The 14,075-nt window shown below is 36.9% G+C and overlaps 1 protein-coding gene across 2 annotated transcripts in view; it reads left to right on the top strand.

The window, feature by feature from the left end:
* vps8 (VPS8 subunit of CORVET complex) overlaps positions 1-14,075 on the top strand; it is a 227,900-nt gene that overhangs the window by 157,868 nt on the left and 55,957 nt on the right. For both annotated transcript variants that reach the window (XM_039657435.2, XM_089132237.1), the window contains exons 36-39: positions 366-455; positions 5,684-5,866; positions 5,968-6,049; positions 7,146-7,228. In XM_039657435.2, coding sequence (XP_039513369.2) covers positions 366-455; positions 5,684-5,866; positions 5,968-6,049; positions 7,146-7,228 — 438 coding nt within the window. The remainder of the gene's footprint in view (positions 1-365; positions 456-5,683; positions 5,867-5,967; positions 6,050-7,145; positions 7,229-14,075) is intronic.

Genomic DNA, 14,075 nt, shown 5'->3' with positions numbered 1-14,075 from the left:
TCCATATCTAGAGCCATCTGCTTCCTACTATGTTTCTGTCAGTCTGTATTGTCGTTTTTCTCTGTGCACACTCATACCTGCACTGTTTTTTTGCAGTCATGGATTGAACTGTATTTATGGATTCCTGTTTTTGTGTTTCTCTGCCTTCTGCATAATTCCCTTTAGTTCCAAAATGTTTTTGAATGTTTCATTTTGAAAATGTTTTTTTTTTTTTTTCAGTAACAAAACGTCTCACCTAAACACACTTTCTCAATCTGAGTCTGTGTGTCCTGTGGGTGGCTTGGACTGGATTATTTGTCTTGATAATCTTGACAATTTGACTGCAACACAATTGACTGTCTTATCTCTGTCTTGTCTAATCACAGATCACAGAGAAACACAAGCTGCATGAGGCCACAGCCTTCCTGCTGGAGAGGAAGGGAGATGTACAGGGAGCTTTCGAAGTGCTACTACAGGTTTGAGTTAATCACACACCACACAAGCCTGCAGCAAACCCCAAAACTGGGCAAGTGGATCCATGTTAGCTTAAAATGCTTATTGGCTGCTTTGAATGGAATTTTCTCCATTATGACTGAAATACAATAACAAAAAAATGCATTTGAATTGTTAACTGAATGCAAATAGCATTAATTATTTTGCCTGCAAAGCTGCAAACTCATTGTCTTTCAGTAACATTTTCCAGTTTGAATCCAAAATGTATTATTTACAGTACATGATTAAGAACAGCAATTTTCTGCAATAAATATATATTTTTTAGTATATGGATGATGATTATAATTATACAATAATATTATTATAAATCTATGTTAATTATTTTTACTTTGACATTTGCTATAACACTGTGAGACCCGGGCAGTCAGCGGATGCTCAGGGACTCTGCTTCTGACAAATGCACCACATTTTTATCAGGATTACCGTTACATTAAACAGGTCTTTTACATATGAGACCTGTCGTCATTTACTCACCCTCATGTCATTCCAACCCCTTTAACGACTTTACTTAATGTTCAAAACAGAATATAATTTTTAATGAGACCTCTATTTAATATCCAGGTCACCAAAACTTAAAAGATCCAAAAAAGGTTATGGTAAAGGCATCGTAAAACAAATCGGGAACACTTTACAATAAGGTTCATTAGTTAACATTAGTTAATGTATTTACTAACATGCACTAACCATGAGCAATACATTTGTTACTGCATTTGTTCATCTTTGTTAATGTTAGTTCATGAAAATACAGCTGTTCATTGTTTGTTCATGTTACTGTAGTTCACGGTGCATTAACTAATGTTAACAAGTTTTTAATCAAGTATTAGTAAATGTTGAAAATAACATTAACAAAGATTAACAAATGCTGTATATGTGCTATTCATTATTAGTTCATATTAACTAATGTAGTTAACTAATGTTAACTAACGAACCTTATTGTAAAGTGTTACCAACAAATCTATATGAGTTGAGCTTAATCCAAGTCTTGTGAAGAGATATGATTTCTTTATAAGATGAACAGATTCAATTCTTTTACATGTAAACAATGGGAAGAACCTTGCATTCCTACTGAAATTGCATCTGATTGTTGAAACCTCAAATGTAGATTTTACTCCTCCCAAAATGTAAAAAAAAAAAAAAAAAAATGTGTGAACGTTATAGGCTATATGAAGTTACAGATATAACAGCGTTACTGTGACACGCTTCGCCACAGATGAGCAGCTGAGAATCTCTTCAGCAAGCCAACGTGCAAACCGACGCAAATGAAGCATGAGCAAATGAAGCAAAGTCGCAGATGCTCAAAACACAAGCATCTTCTTTAGAAGTAATGAGACTAAATGATCTAACCACTGCTTATGCCGCTTCTCTCTCTCTTATTGTGATAACATAACTTTATGTTATGTCATCGCAGATAAAAATCTGTAAATCTAAATATCTATATTATGAAGAAAAGCCCAAGACTATCGCCTAGTGTCCAGTGTCTTTGGGAGGATTGTCGAGATGGATTGCAATATTTGGCAATATTGTAATATGTACAGTCATGCCAATAAAGCAATTTGAATTGAATTGAATTGAATTGATTGCCAGCAACAGCCATTTTAGGATTTTTTGATTTGGTATTAGTGAGTCTTGTGACTTAGAATTAGTGACTTGTCTTGACTACCCCTAACTTTTCACAGATTTAGGAGCTGTTTTTTTTTTTTTTTTGGACTTTTACTCGAGTGAAATGAAAAAGGTGTACTTAGAATTATAACTGGAGTAAAATTTTGAATTGAGTATCTGTACTTTTACTCAAGTACTTGATTTGTGTACTTCATCCACCACTACTTCAGAGTGGTGACCATACACTTTTGCATCGATGGAAACTTGAGTCAAGAGTGTCAAGTTAGCCTTGTCACACCAGCACTTGAGGTAAAAAGAAGAAAAAGCATGTCAGCGGATTTTCTCCACAAATTAGTTGTTTGGCATGCCATCATATCCTGGTCAGCATCTGTAAGTGCACTATTATAAGTATCCTGACTAGGCATATCAGAGCATAGTGTGGGAACTGCACTGCCCCGAAGTATAAAGTACTAAAGAGAGTGGTGCAGTCAGCAGATCTTATTACTGGATCTTAAACATTAAGGACAGGATGTTTACAAATGTTTAATGAAGACCAAGACTATGCTTAAAGTCCCTGTAAAGTCAGAATTAAGTATGTGGTCTGAGTTTGTCACACCACTGAAAAATGTGTTATTATAGCCACCCAGCCAAATTTGAATGATAAAAAAAGCTGGCAAGTACATAAAATAAGCTATCAAAAAATGAGCAGTTTTCTCTGCTATCAAATGCTGGGGGCGTGTCCGCTGGCTGCGCTGAAACCACGCCCACTATCGGGAAAGCTGGCGACAGGAGGATGAATGCTGTGGCGGGAGAGATATCGTGCTGAGATTGTTTCGGCCCCGTTCACCAGCAACAGCAAATTATCAGTGAATCCCAGTTGTCTCTGAGGAAAGTTTATAAAATGATCCCGTGTAAAATTATCACTACAGAGGCGGATTTTGGCAGTGATCCTCAGCTCTTCATCAAGGTTGGCTCTACACAAAATGAATCCACCTCTTCTTGCTGTGATCGTTTTTAGGAAATTTAAATAAAGACACTAGTGGTATAATATAACATCGGCCGATTTGGTCAGTTTTTTACACATCGGTATCGTTCCGATGTCAAAATAGGGCCGATGTGAACAGGCCGATGATCATCCCTGTGTATTTGACGTGCGTGTAGATGTGAGTGTGGGGGCGGGGATGTTTGTTTTTGCACGCGTATTAAAAGCGCAAGTGCGTTTAAACATCAAGCGCACGAAGACTGGAACTGGTGAGCTGTTTTCTGCCAGCCTTCCTAATGCGTATTTTTGTCCCGCCAAAGCCATATTTGACCGGTAAGTGATGTAGATGAGTGACTGCTGCGCTTGTTTAACTGAGGGAACAAGAGAGAGTGAAAGCACCGGTCACGCTCGCCATCTTCAAAATGTCTTGTGCTCTCTCTCTCCCTCCCTCCCTCCCTCCCTCGCGCATGTTTATGAATTGAGTTGACTGAATATCTTTGAGAATACACGATGGTAAAAGGTCGGAAGACCGAAGTTTTTTTTCTTCTGAACTACTGGTTGTGAATTGTAAAACCACACTTTCAATAAACCAAAAAAATCTATCGGTTGATGAAATGTTTTCTGTGTCGACTGTCGAGACCATAGACTGTAAAAATAGGTCGAGACAAATCTCGTGCGATGTTCTAAACTGCCTGGATAATCACACAACGTGTGCCTTGGGTTCCGTTAATGACACGTCCGATTCGCGAACTAATGACTCCTTTGAACCGATTCACTTTAATGAATGGTTAAAACAACTGATCTGTCTAATACTGAGCTCAAGAGACATAAATCGGAAACACTTTACAATAAGGTTCCATTTATTAAAGTGTAGCCTACATTAAATGTACACTTTAATAAATGGAACCTTATTGTAAAGTGTAAGGTTAATAGATTAATGGAATGTTAACAAATTTTGTTAACATTCAATTAATATTAGTTTCTATGCGGATTTACTCCAAGACAAAACTACCCCAGTCATTCTAGAATGATTCATTCTTTCCAAATAGAGCAATTCAAGTAATCTGGTGAAATTGTTTTTATATCACAATATATATCGCAGAAAAATAAAATATCACAATGTCATTTTTTACCAATATCGTGCAGCCCTAATCCTCGCTATGTGTTTTCTATACAGGGATATCAACATCGGTAAATATCGGTATCGGCCATAACAGCAATGTTAATATCGGTTATCGGTATCGGCCACAAATTTTCACATCGGTGCATCACTAAAAGCCACCTATCTGTTTTGCACGTGATCGCATCCAGGTAGTAGCCTCTGCACTTCCATGTCGAAGGCATAGCTAGCTAGCAGACAGTAGGCTGTAGTAACTAATAGTACTGACAGTTACTCGCGATTGAGTGGCGAATGCGAATGTGCTCTATTCTTAGGGGAGAGATCAGCCTCAGTGCGTCATCAAGTAGGGGCGTGTCCACGAGCCCGGGGCTCCAGTGCGTCATCGAGCCCTGTTTTAGCCCCGCCCAAAGATCCGTAAAATAGCAATGGGAAAAACTGTTTAACGGCCTAACTCTGTATTTCAGTACTTCACAGTTCAGTCTTTGTAATATGACTTAGCAATACATTTGTAACATTTATAATGTGTTTAGTATTTTTTTTTTTTTTTTTGTAGAATTGCCTTTACAGGGACTTTAATTCTGTTGTATTGCAGAATTTTACTCCTGCTACTTGATTTACTTGAATTACAGTAAGATACTTTGTAACAGACATCACCATCATGTAGTCACCAGTATTCATTGGAAATCACCATAATGTATGGACTAATGTATAGACTAATGTTTATGAATGTATGAACTAATGTCTAAATTACCACTACTTCGCCAACTGCATTTGAATGAATTTTTATGTGCATGCACACTCTGCAATGAGTTTTCTCTAGATTCGTGGGAATGTGTTCACGAGATGAAACAATCAAATGCTCTTCTTGTTCAAAATGCCCGTCTTGGCGAGGTATAGAAGTAAACTGTCTTTAGTAAATGTAAATGAAAGTTGTCATCTTCTGTTGGATTCATAGTGTAAAGGTGTGGTCACATTTGTACATTTTTGTAAAATTTCACAAGCATTAAAAGGTCCATTGTCTATTGTCAATAGTCTAATGATGAATGAATCATAGCTCACACAAAAATCACTTATAAAACCAAGCAGCTATGTGGTGAATCCTGCGAAATCTGCTTGCTGGGAATCCTGGGAAAACTTTGCACTCACACAAAATTCCAGATTATGCATATTCCTATTGATATGACTGGATTTCGTCCATAAAAATGGCAAAACAACAGGTAAAAAGTATGATATCAGCTTTCAGTTTAACTGAAAATATTTGGAATATTGTTACTGTACTAATGTAATGCTAGCCATGGCAGAATCTGCATCCTTTTTTTTTTAAGCACTGATTTAGATTTTGCAAAAAATCTGGAAGTCTGTGAAATGGATTTACTCATAAAGTTTAGAAATTTAGATGTTGTTTCAGAGAACAGTGTCTTAAATGTCCCCGGTGAGACAGAAAGGGCAGGTGGAAATGTGCTATTGATTTGTTGATCTCTGCTTCTCAGACCCTGAAGGGCAAACTGCACACACTTGCACTAAAAGGCTCAGAGGCAGAGAAGCCCGACAATGAGGAGGAGGAGACAAGCAATGAAGTGCAGAGCCTGTTACAAATAGTGGATGAAGCTCTGCATGACATCATTACTTTGTGTCAGAGGAGCTCGCACGGTCTCAACCAGCAGCAGAGAGAGGTGTGTGTGCAGTCCCAACAAGTTGTGTTTTTAATGAACAGGATTCACGGTTTTACATGTCTCTCTCTCTCACTTGTTGTGTGTACATCAATCTCACTCAGGCTCTGTGGTTTCCTCTCCTTGAGGCGATGATGTCACCACAGAAACTACTCAAAGGTGCCGATGCCAAACACACTTCAGACGGTGAGACACAAACACATAAGCACTAGTTTTTTAGTTTATCTTACAGTATAAAGAGCCTAAGTCCCGCCCCTCCGCTTCCGGCTCATGGGACCTTATTTCGGAAAAAATATGAATGGTAGTCGAAAAATGTCGCAGTTTGTCATAAAACAGAAGAGTAACGTTTAGTTTTATGTGAAAATCACTCTATGAACTACATCTCCCGGGAAGCGAAACAACGAGTGAGATCCGCTGCTCGTGTGTGTGCAGTCTGGTACAAAACACTCAGGTATGATGGCGTAACGTTACGATTATAACGTAAGACTATAGAAACAATGACAGAGAATAGCCTCAGTAAAGTTAGCTTCATTCATTGAGAGAAAATGTGCGCCTCTGGGGTTTGTAGTCTTTGTAATTACGTATTTTCACAGTCTTATACCTCAACGGTTTTACATCAAACTGCGACTTTCTTTACTTTAAAATGTATCTTTTAAATTGACAAACATCATATATGTAATTCAGGGCATGATTCAAACGAGATCAAAATATTTGTTGTCTCTCGCCATTGACTACCATTCAATATTTTTCCGAAATTAGGTCCCATGGTGGTCGACCGGAAGGGGAGGGACTAAGGCTCTCTATATCAGTGGTCCTTAACCTCTCTAACTACAATGCCCCAAATAATTTTTAAGTATTTCTTGCTTTACTTCTGAAATGATGGCAAGGATGTTCTTTTTCAAAAAAAATTAATAATAGAAACTATAGTTGTCTATAGATTAAATAAGATTTATGTGGCCGGCTTTGAAGTTGAGTCGGATATATTGTGTTTACAATTTCCAAGTACATAAATGAAGTAGAAAATTCCTAATCCTACAGTAGATGCATTTGCATACTGTGCATTTATAAGTGATAAAAAAAGAAAATAAATGTATATATGTGTATATATATATATATATATATATATATATATATATTTATAAGTGATAAAAAAAGAAAATAAATGTATATATGTGTATATATATATATATATATAATGTATATATATATATATATATATATATATATGCATATATATATATAAAGGGCTCAGTCAATCCCAATTGTTTCTTTCTTTCCTCAGCACTAAAAGAGCTCACTATGAAAGTCTTAAACAGCATGTCCAGTTTTATTGCCCCACCTGCCATCATTCAGCGCATCCTACAGGTAAGCAGATACTTTTTCTAGCATCTCCTACTGCTAGTTTTACAACTGGACTGTTTAGTGTGTGTTACTAAATGGCAGCCATTGTGTGTGCATTTAGGCATGTATCGCTGTGTTCCAGCAAGTGTGGCATATATGAGATTGAGATATCATTGTTCTGTTGGGTATGTGGGATTTGTTTGGAAAGACTTGAAACATTCTGACTTGACAATAGGATTGTAGGCTCAAGCTCAAAATCACATGGTTCTTATTTGTGCAAAAACTGTTGACATACTCGCATAGACATTTGCAGAGATTCTGCTTTCGACTGCTCCAGATATATATCAACAGATCAGCCATCTTGGAATTGTTAACATTTCAGGATTATGGTTTAGAAAATGTAGTTTGTGCAGTTGCTATAGTTAATAAAATCCACTATACTGTAATTGCATTGTAATGAATGGATTTATATACTTCAATTGATGGTGTTTCGCTGTTATATTTGAATTCTAATTCAGATTATCTGAATCAGATTATCAAAATTACAATTACGTATAGTTCAACATTTATAAGGATAATGCTTCATTCCACATCATATTATCACACTTATATAATTGTGTGAATATAACAAATATATTTTTGAATCGCTAGGTTCATTTATTCAAATAAATTATATCAATTAATAGTGATCAAATAGGTAAATACACTCAAAATAAAATATACTCAACTAGGGGTTAAGTGTCTTGCTCAGGGACACATTGGTGTGTCGCAGTGGATTCAAACCGGGGTCCCTCTCACACCAAAAGCCCCGTTCACACCGCCAGCAACACGCAGCGACAAGATCCCATTCATTTCAATGGAACGCTGGCGACATCCGGCGACACGAGCGACAGTGACCGTTGGCGACAGAATGTGGGCGTGTCAAGAGACAAGCGACAAAAGTTGAGAATTTTCAACTTTATGCAAATAAGAAGCGATTGAATTACTGAATTACAGTGGAGCTCACGTCACCGTCTCTCGAGTGCAGGGCTGGCAAGACAGAAAGAAAGAGTTTGAGGATGATTTCACTGTTTTATATGATTTGACTGTAACCACATACATGGATAATAAAATGATACATGGAAAAGAAACTGTCGACAGTCTCAGTGAGTTTAATTCATACATTTAACGTTATAGTTCGAGTGTTGTAATTTTATGATGCACGTTTAGCACTGCTGCAGTTCATTTTACAATTTCCCCTGCATTACGTTGACTATTAGGGACAAGAAAATTGATTATTTGTCAAATTCGAATGACGTTTTTATAATTTGTGACAGTATGAGTGAGTTTAATTTGTTCATTGCTCGATCGTTGATCTAGTAAATGATTTAATCCACTGAACACAGCTGTGGAGATATAAAAACACTCTCCCAACAGCATATGGTTTCTTTTTAGCCTTAAAAGTCATTTATTCCCAGTCAAATTAAAATTATATATCACTTGTGATGGTCTTTTGTATAGATATGGCCAGACGTGCAGTCTACCAATAACATCAGAGCGACAGTACTACGAACGCCCACAAGCGACATCACAGTACAGAGCCTAGCGACAAAATCGCTGCCGGTGTGAACGGGGCTAAAGGCTTGTGTCTTATCCACTGCGCCATCACCACACCCACTTTAATTTAATACATAGCGTTCGAATAGCATATTACAGCCCTACAAATTTATTAGGGCCTACTGAAAAGAATGTATCGGATCGAATTTCGCAAAGTAGCCTAATGTTAAGATTGTAAGCCCAATGTATGGGTGTGTGTGTTTATGTGCATGTGTGCTTATGATAACATCAAATACTTTCTCAGTTGTGTGTATGCGTCACACGTTAAATGTTTTAGAATGTAACACAACATTCAAATGCAAATATGCACCCTCCCCCACTTTAAACTAACTCAAGTCAGATCCTGAGATTAGGCAGCCGTTTTTAGTATGTCGTTTTTTCTTCAAATAATTCAAGAACAATATAATATATTGAACAAATTGAACATGGTTTATTTTTCTAAAACTTTAAAACTGGCCTTTGCTTTTCTTGACGATTCCTCTGATAGCTTTTGTTTGAGGGCATTCAATTGCTCCAAAAACAATAACGTTAGTAACATTACTACACTTTATCACAACTGGTTACCGCATGTGCTTGGGAAGAAATATTTGTAAAAAAAAATACTCAAGACATTAATTTGCCTAACATGCCAGATGATAACTAAATAACGTTAACGTTATGTTACCAGCTTATTTGACATTTAGAAAAACATAATTTTCGGGTTTTACCACATTATTGTCAGAATATCCACACACCTGAAATCCAACTTTAAAATGCAACCTTAGACCAAAAAACAAAGACAAATAGCCTACAAAAACCTTCAAATTTGTATGGTACATTCTACCATATTTTTATGTAATTGACAGTGTATTTAAATATCAGAAACATAAATAAACCTTATATAATTAAAAGCACTGAACAGTTGTGAGCCGTTGGTTCACCCTAAGCCAAAGAGCTAACAAATTTATCTGCTGATGAAACAGGGCACTGACCATTGTAAGCTCACCGGTGTGATTATTTTAAATGTAAATACAAATGTAAAAACAAAAAAAGTATATATATACACTTAGAAAAGTATATACAGTATATATATACTTATATAGGCACCTTTTATTGGCACCTCTGATCGTTTCATGATGTTTTTCTCACCTTTGATTAACACGTGTGCAACCCCACCCACATTTCACAGCCATGTAAAAAAAAAAAGGCTAGTGCCACATAACATTATCAGAACTTCTTTTACAAATTGAACTTTCCTCAGACCATGAATACCTCTTCATTTTACAGTTCCAGGATGAGAAACACAAGAAAGTAATAATAAGGCTAATAATTGTATTGTTGTTCAATATGAATTTAAACAGTCATGTAATTGTTATTTATCACATTATACAATATTTTAATCATTCCACTATTGTTGACAGAAATCGTTGGATGAAAACAGACCCCCAGGCCCTAAAGTATCAGCAGAGAGACAGCATGTTTTTTAAAATTAACAGATAGTAAACTTGCATTTTAAAATGCAGCAATGGGCTATATGCACGCATAAGTTCCGCATTTGACGCAAGGATGCTTGTCCATTTCCGGTTGTGGAGATTTAAGCGGAGGAAAACCGGGGAAAAAGGGATTATGAGTTTTCAGAATTTACTGTCCTCCCGTCTTTGAAACGAAACGTACATACGTTTAGATGTAATTTTATATATAGTTATGTTTATTTAATATAATTTTAAAAAGAAGCATAAACACAACGAGGGGTGTCTGTTTTATCTGTTTTTGTGACTAACGTTTCTTTAGTATTCACCTTTTTCCTCACTTCTTCGTGGGGGGCGCCATAGCGGCGAGTGACTTCCGGTAAGATGCTCTCAACTTCCGTTAAGTAATTGTCGTCAGCTAAACGCAGTTACGAGTGATGGCAAATAGTGGCGGCTCTGGTAGAATTTGTGCCGTTAAAGGCTGTCACAACAGCTACAGAAAACTAAAAAAACTTTTCTGTTCATGATTTCTTTTGGTCCCTGCATTACATCTACGCTGTTCATCAGTGCAAGATATCCCTGTCACACCACTGCATTCTGCACCTTTCAAAAATCAGAATATAATATAAATAATATATTTATTTTTACATGTATTATTTTTTATAATTTACATTTATTATAGTTTAAATATTGCTTTGTAAAAATGTACTCATGTTGAACCATGCTGCACAGACTATTTAAATGTAACTTAGTTGCTGTTTGTTAAGCCAGGCTAGCAGTGTACGGTATTTATAAATACCCACCTTCCACAACACAGCAGCAGCATGGCTACAAGACCTACCAGGGCCAGCTACACAGGAGCATCCAGCTGTTTCCACTACTCCGTTAGTTTGTACCATAACCCACGCGATGTGATTGGGTTTATTTATTGTCTGACTGGGCTCTACCTCCGCTTTTAAGAAAGTGAACTGCTGATGATTATGGGACAGAATTCGACCAATTTTATTACTGTGTAAGTAATTGTATGCCTTCGTGCTTTTATAATTTCTAAGCTCCTCGCCGTCGACACCCTCAGACAAAACAAGATAATTAATTATGTCAACATATGTGACTGCTGGCCATTGACTCATATCATCAATCCAGGAGGTGGCGCTTGTTAGCTTCGTAGGATGAGGGACAGACAAAGTTATGTTGTTTACGGTCTTCGTTAAATAGTCTTGCCCGTGCTGCCACCGCGAACTAATGTTACCATTGCTTGTTGCCATTATGGATATTGCATATATATAAAACAGATTACAACCTTCGTTTCAGAGCTGTCCAATAACGCCTAAACTAAACGCGTCAACATGCGAACCGGAAGTTTCGAGCATCCTGCCAACGCGCACGCGCAAAGCAGGACGGGTAGTTTCGCGTCCCGTGAAAAAGGTGAATAACCATGGAGTATAAAATTCAATATAAATTCTCGGTATTGCATTGGATTGCATACCATCGGCGGAAGTTATCGAGCATCCTTACACCTTCACCAGAAATACCGCCGTGCATAGAGCCCATTGCTGCTGTTTTGCACAATGTCCCTTTGCAATGTCCCAAACGACTTTAATGTAACTGGTTTATTAGGGTAGGCATTTTGGCATGCTTAAACACAAATGCTGCCGAGTAACATGGTTTAGTAGCCTAACTGCAAGCCCTAAAAATGTTTTAATTTCATTATCATTTGGTTTAATTTATAACACTTATGTATCAGTTAATAAATCTACTTACAAATTAAAATAACACAAAGTAAAAGACAAGTAACCTATTGACAGCTTTTCTAAATTGTAGAAAAACTGGGCACACAGCCTAATGTTGAAGTGTGCCTACTTTGCTTAAATTTAATGGAATAATAGAGGCCTTTTCTACATTTATTTTATTTAAATTTACTTTTTTCAGTATTGTGATTATGAATTCGTTTAACTACAATGTTAACCTTGAATTTATCTGCGACCTTAGCTCTCAATGAGCAGTGGCAAATTATGTCATACAGAGAATAAACGGACACTTTAAATAAATAAACAAACAGTTAATAAACTCGCTAATAAACAGCTACCTATTTAAGCTTCAAGAACTGTAAAACATAAAAGCTGTCGGCCAGCAGCATGTAATGAGGTTCGATCTCGGGTCGTTTAACCAGAGCTACCGTTAGAATGCTGATGCATTATTGTCTTATACACTTGTAAAGCCTCATTGATGTAGCCTAATATGTTTCTACTGCAATGTTTTAAGTTTTAATTAATTTATTCAATTTAATTTCAGTATTGTGATTAATGAATTAATTTAACTACGTTTCACTTGAATTAATCTGCTACCGGCTTTCAATCGCTCTGAATGTGCCGCGACGCGGCTGCAGATTACACAATAAACGGACACTTTTCAAAGTCTGTGATTGTAGCACCTCTTAGTGGCAAAAGGCAGCAAATACACCCCAAATTTTACCACCGCGGCAGAATGGCGGCGGTAAAAGCCACATTCTGGTTATCTACCTACTGTTTAATATACATAACCCTGCCATGCTTGTGCTACCATCTGGTTTCGCTTCATGAAAACTATTGAGCTCTGGATTATATAGGCATAAGCCATGCCCAGTCGCGCAAGACATGACAACTGAGGGCATTGGTGGTTATGTCATGAGCTGTCCCTCGATAGGTTGCAGCAGTTGCTGCAGAGCAGCCAATAGCCGCGTGAGCTGCCTCCCCTAGGTCTGCTTGCTGCAGCAAATGCGATTTAGTTGAATGGAAATACTGTAGAAGCTGAACAGCAAATTTGCTTTCCAATGGCTCTTCCAGCTCAGAGCCTTGTGTAGCTGTTTCAAACACACACACACACACACACACACACACAGACACACACACATTTTTCTTTCCATGAGATCGATTCCACAGCTCAAGAATAGGTTAAGGCTTTGGGCAGTGGAAGAACTTTATCCGTTTCATCTGCACATATTCAGTCCTGTCAGCTTTCCCCCATCGATCTTCTGGTCTCCCCACTCCTTATCTGTGCTATTACACCGACACTCTGCTATTCTGCTTCAAACTGCTGTCTTTAGAACTTTAGGGATTTCTTTTGAACCTGTGCTTATTCATTTAAAAAAACTCTATTTATTATTTTGTGGTTTACAAAGAGACTGTTCAGTTCAAAGTTCTGGCGTCAGTAAGGATTTTTGGAAACACTTGATAATTGGTAGTAACACTTGACAAACAGTAAGAAAGCACTTATAATTCATTTATAATTCAAACTATTAACTATTGCATAATTTTCCACCTTTATTGACAAATTATTTTTGTTTAATTAGCTCATACATAAAGGGTTAGATAATGTTTTTTAGTTTTTTTTAACCACACCTGATGTAGCTGATAAGTGATGTACCGGTAATAAAGGATTTGTTATTAAGATTAAACTCTAGATTAGGTTGTGGTAAATCTAAATTGCCAACAATTAAGTTTTTTAACCCTTAAATGTATGAATATTTCGACAGTCGTTATTACATATTCAGGTCTTTTGCAACCCGGATCTATATCGAACACGGATGGCTTTCTAATTGCCACTAAAGTATAAAAATCTATATATAAATAGATCTGGTCAGTACGATTTATAATACGAATTATAATTTATATGTGTGTGGAAAAGGTTGATTAAGGTTATTAAAACACACAAGCGTCTTATGAGACTTATTTTTACCCCCGTGCAAAGTAAGGTGATTTGTCCACAGCAAAACTACATTCTCTCGCCGTTGGCATTAAGTTTTAGTAAAACAAATTAATTTGCAAAGATTTCAAACAAACTTCTTTCAC

Source organism: Pimephales promelas, chromosome 6, assembly GCF_988280905.1.
Source record: "Pimephales promelas chromosome 6, fPimPro1.hap1.1, whole genome shotgun sequence".
In the NCBI taxonomy this organism is placed as follows: domain Eukaryota; kingdom Metazoa; phylum Chordata; class Actinopteri; order Cypriniformes; family Leuciscidae; genus Pimephales; species Pimephales promelas.
Note: the sequence above shows the minus strand (reverse complement) of the source record. Positions and strands in the feature narration are given on the sequence as shown.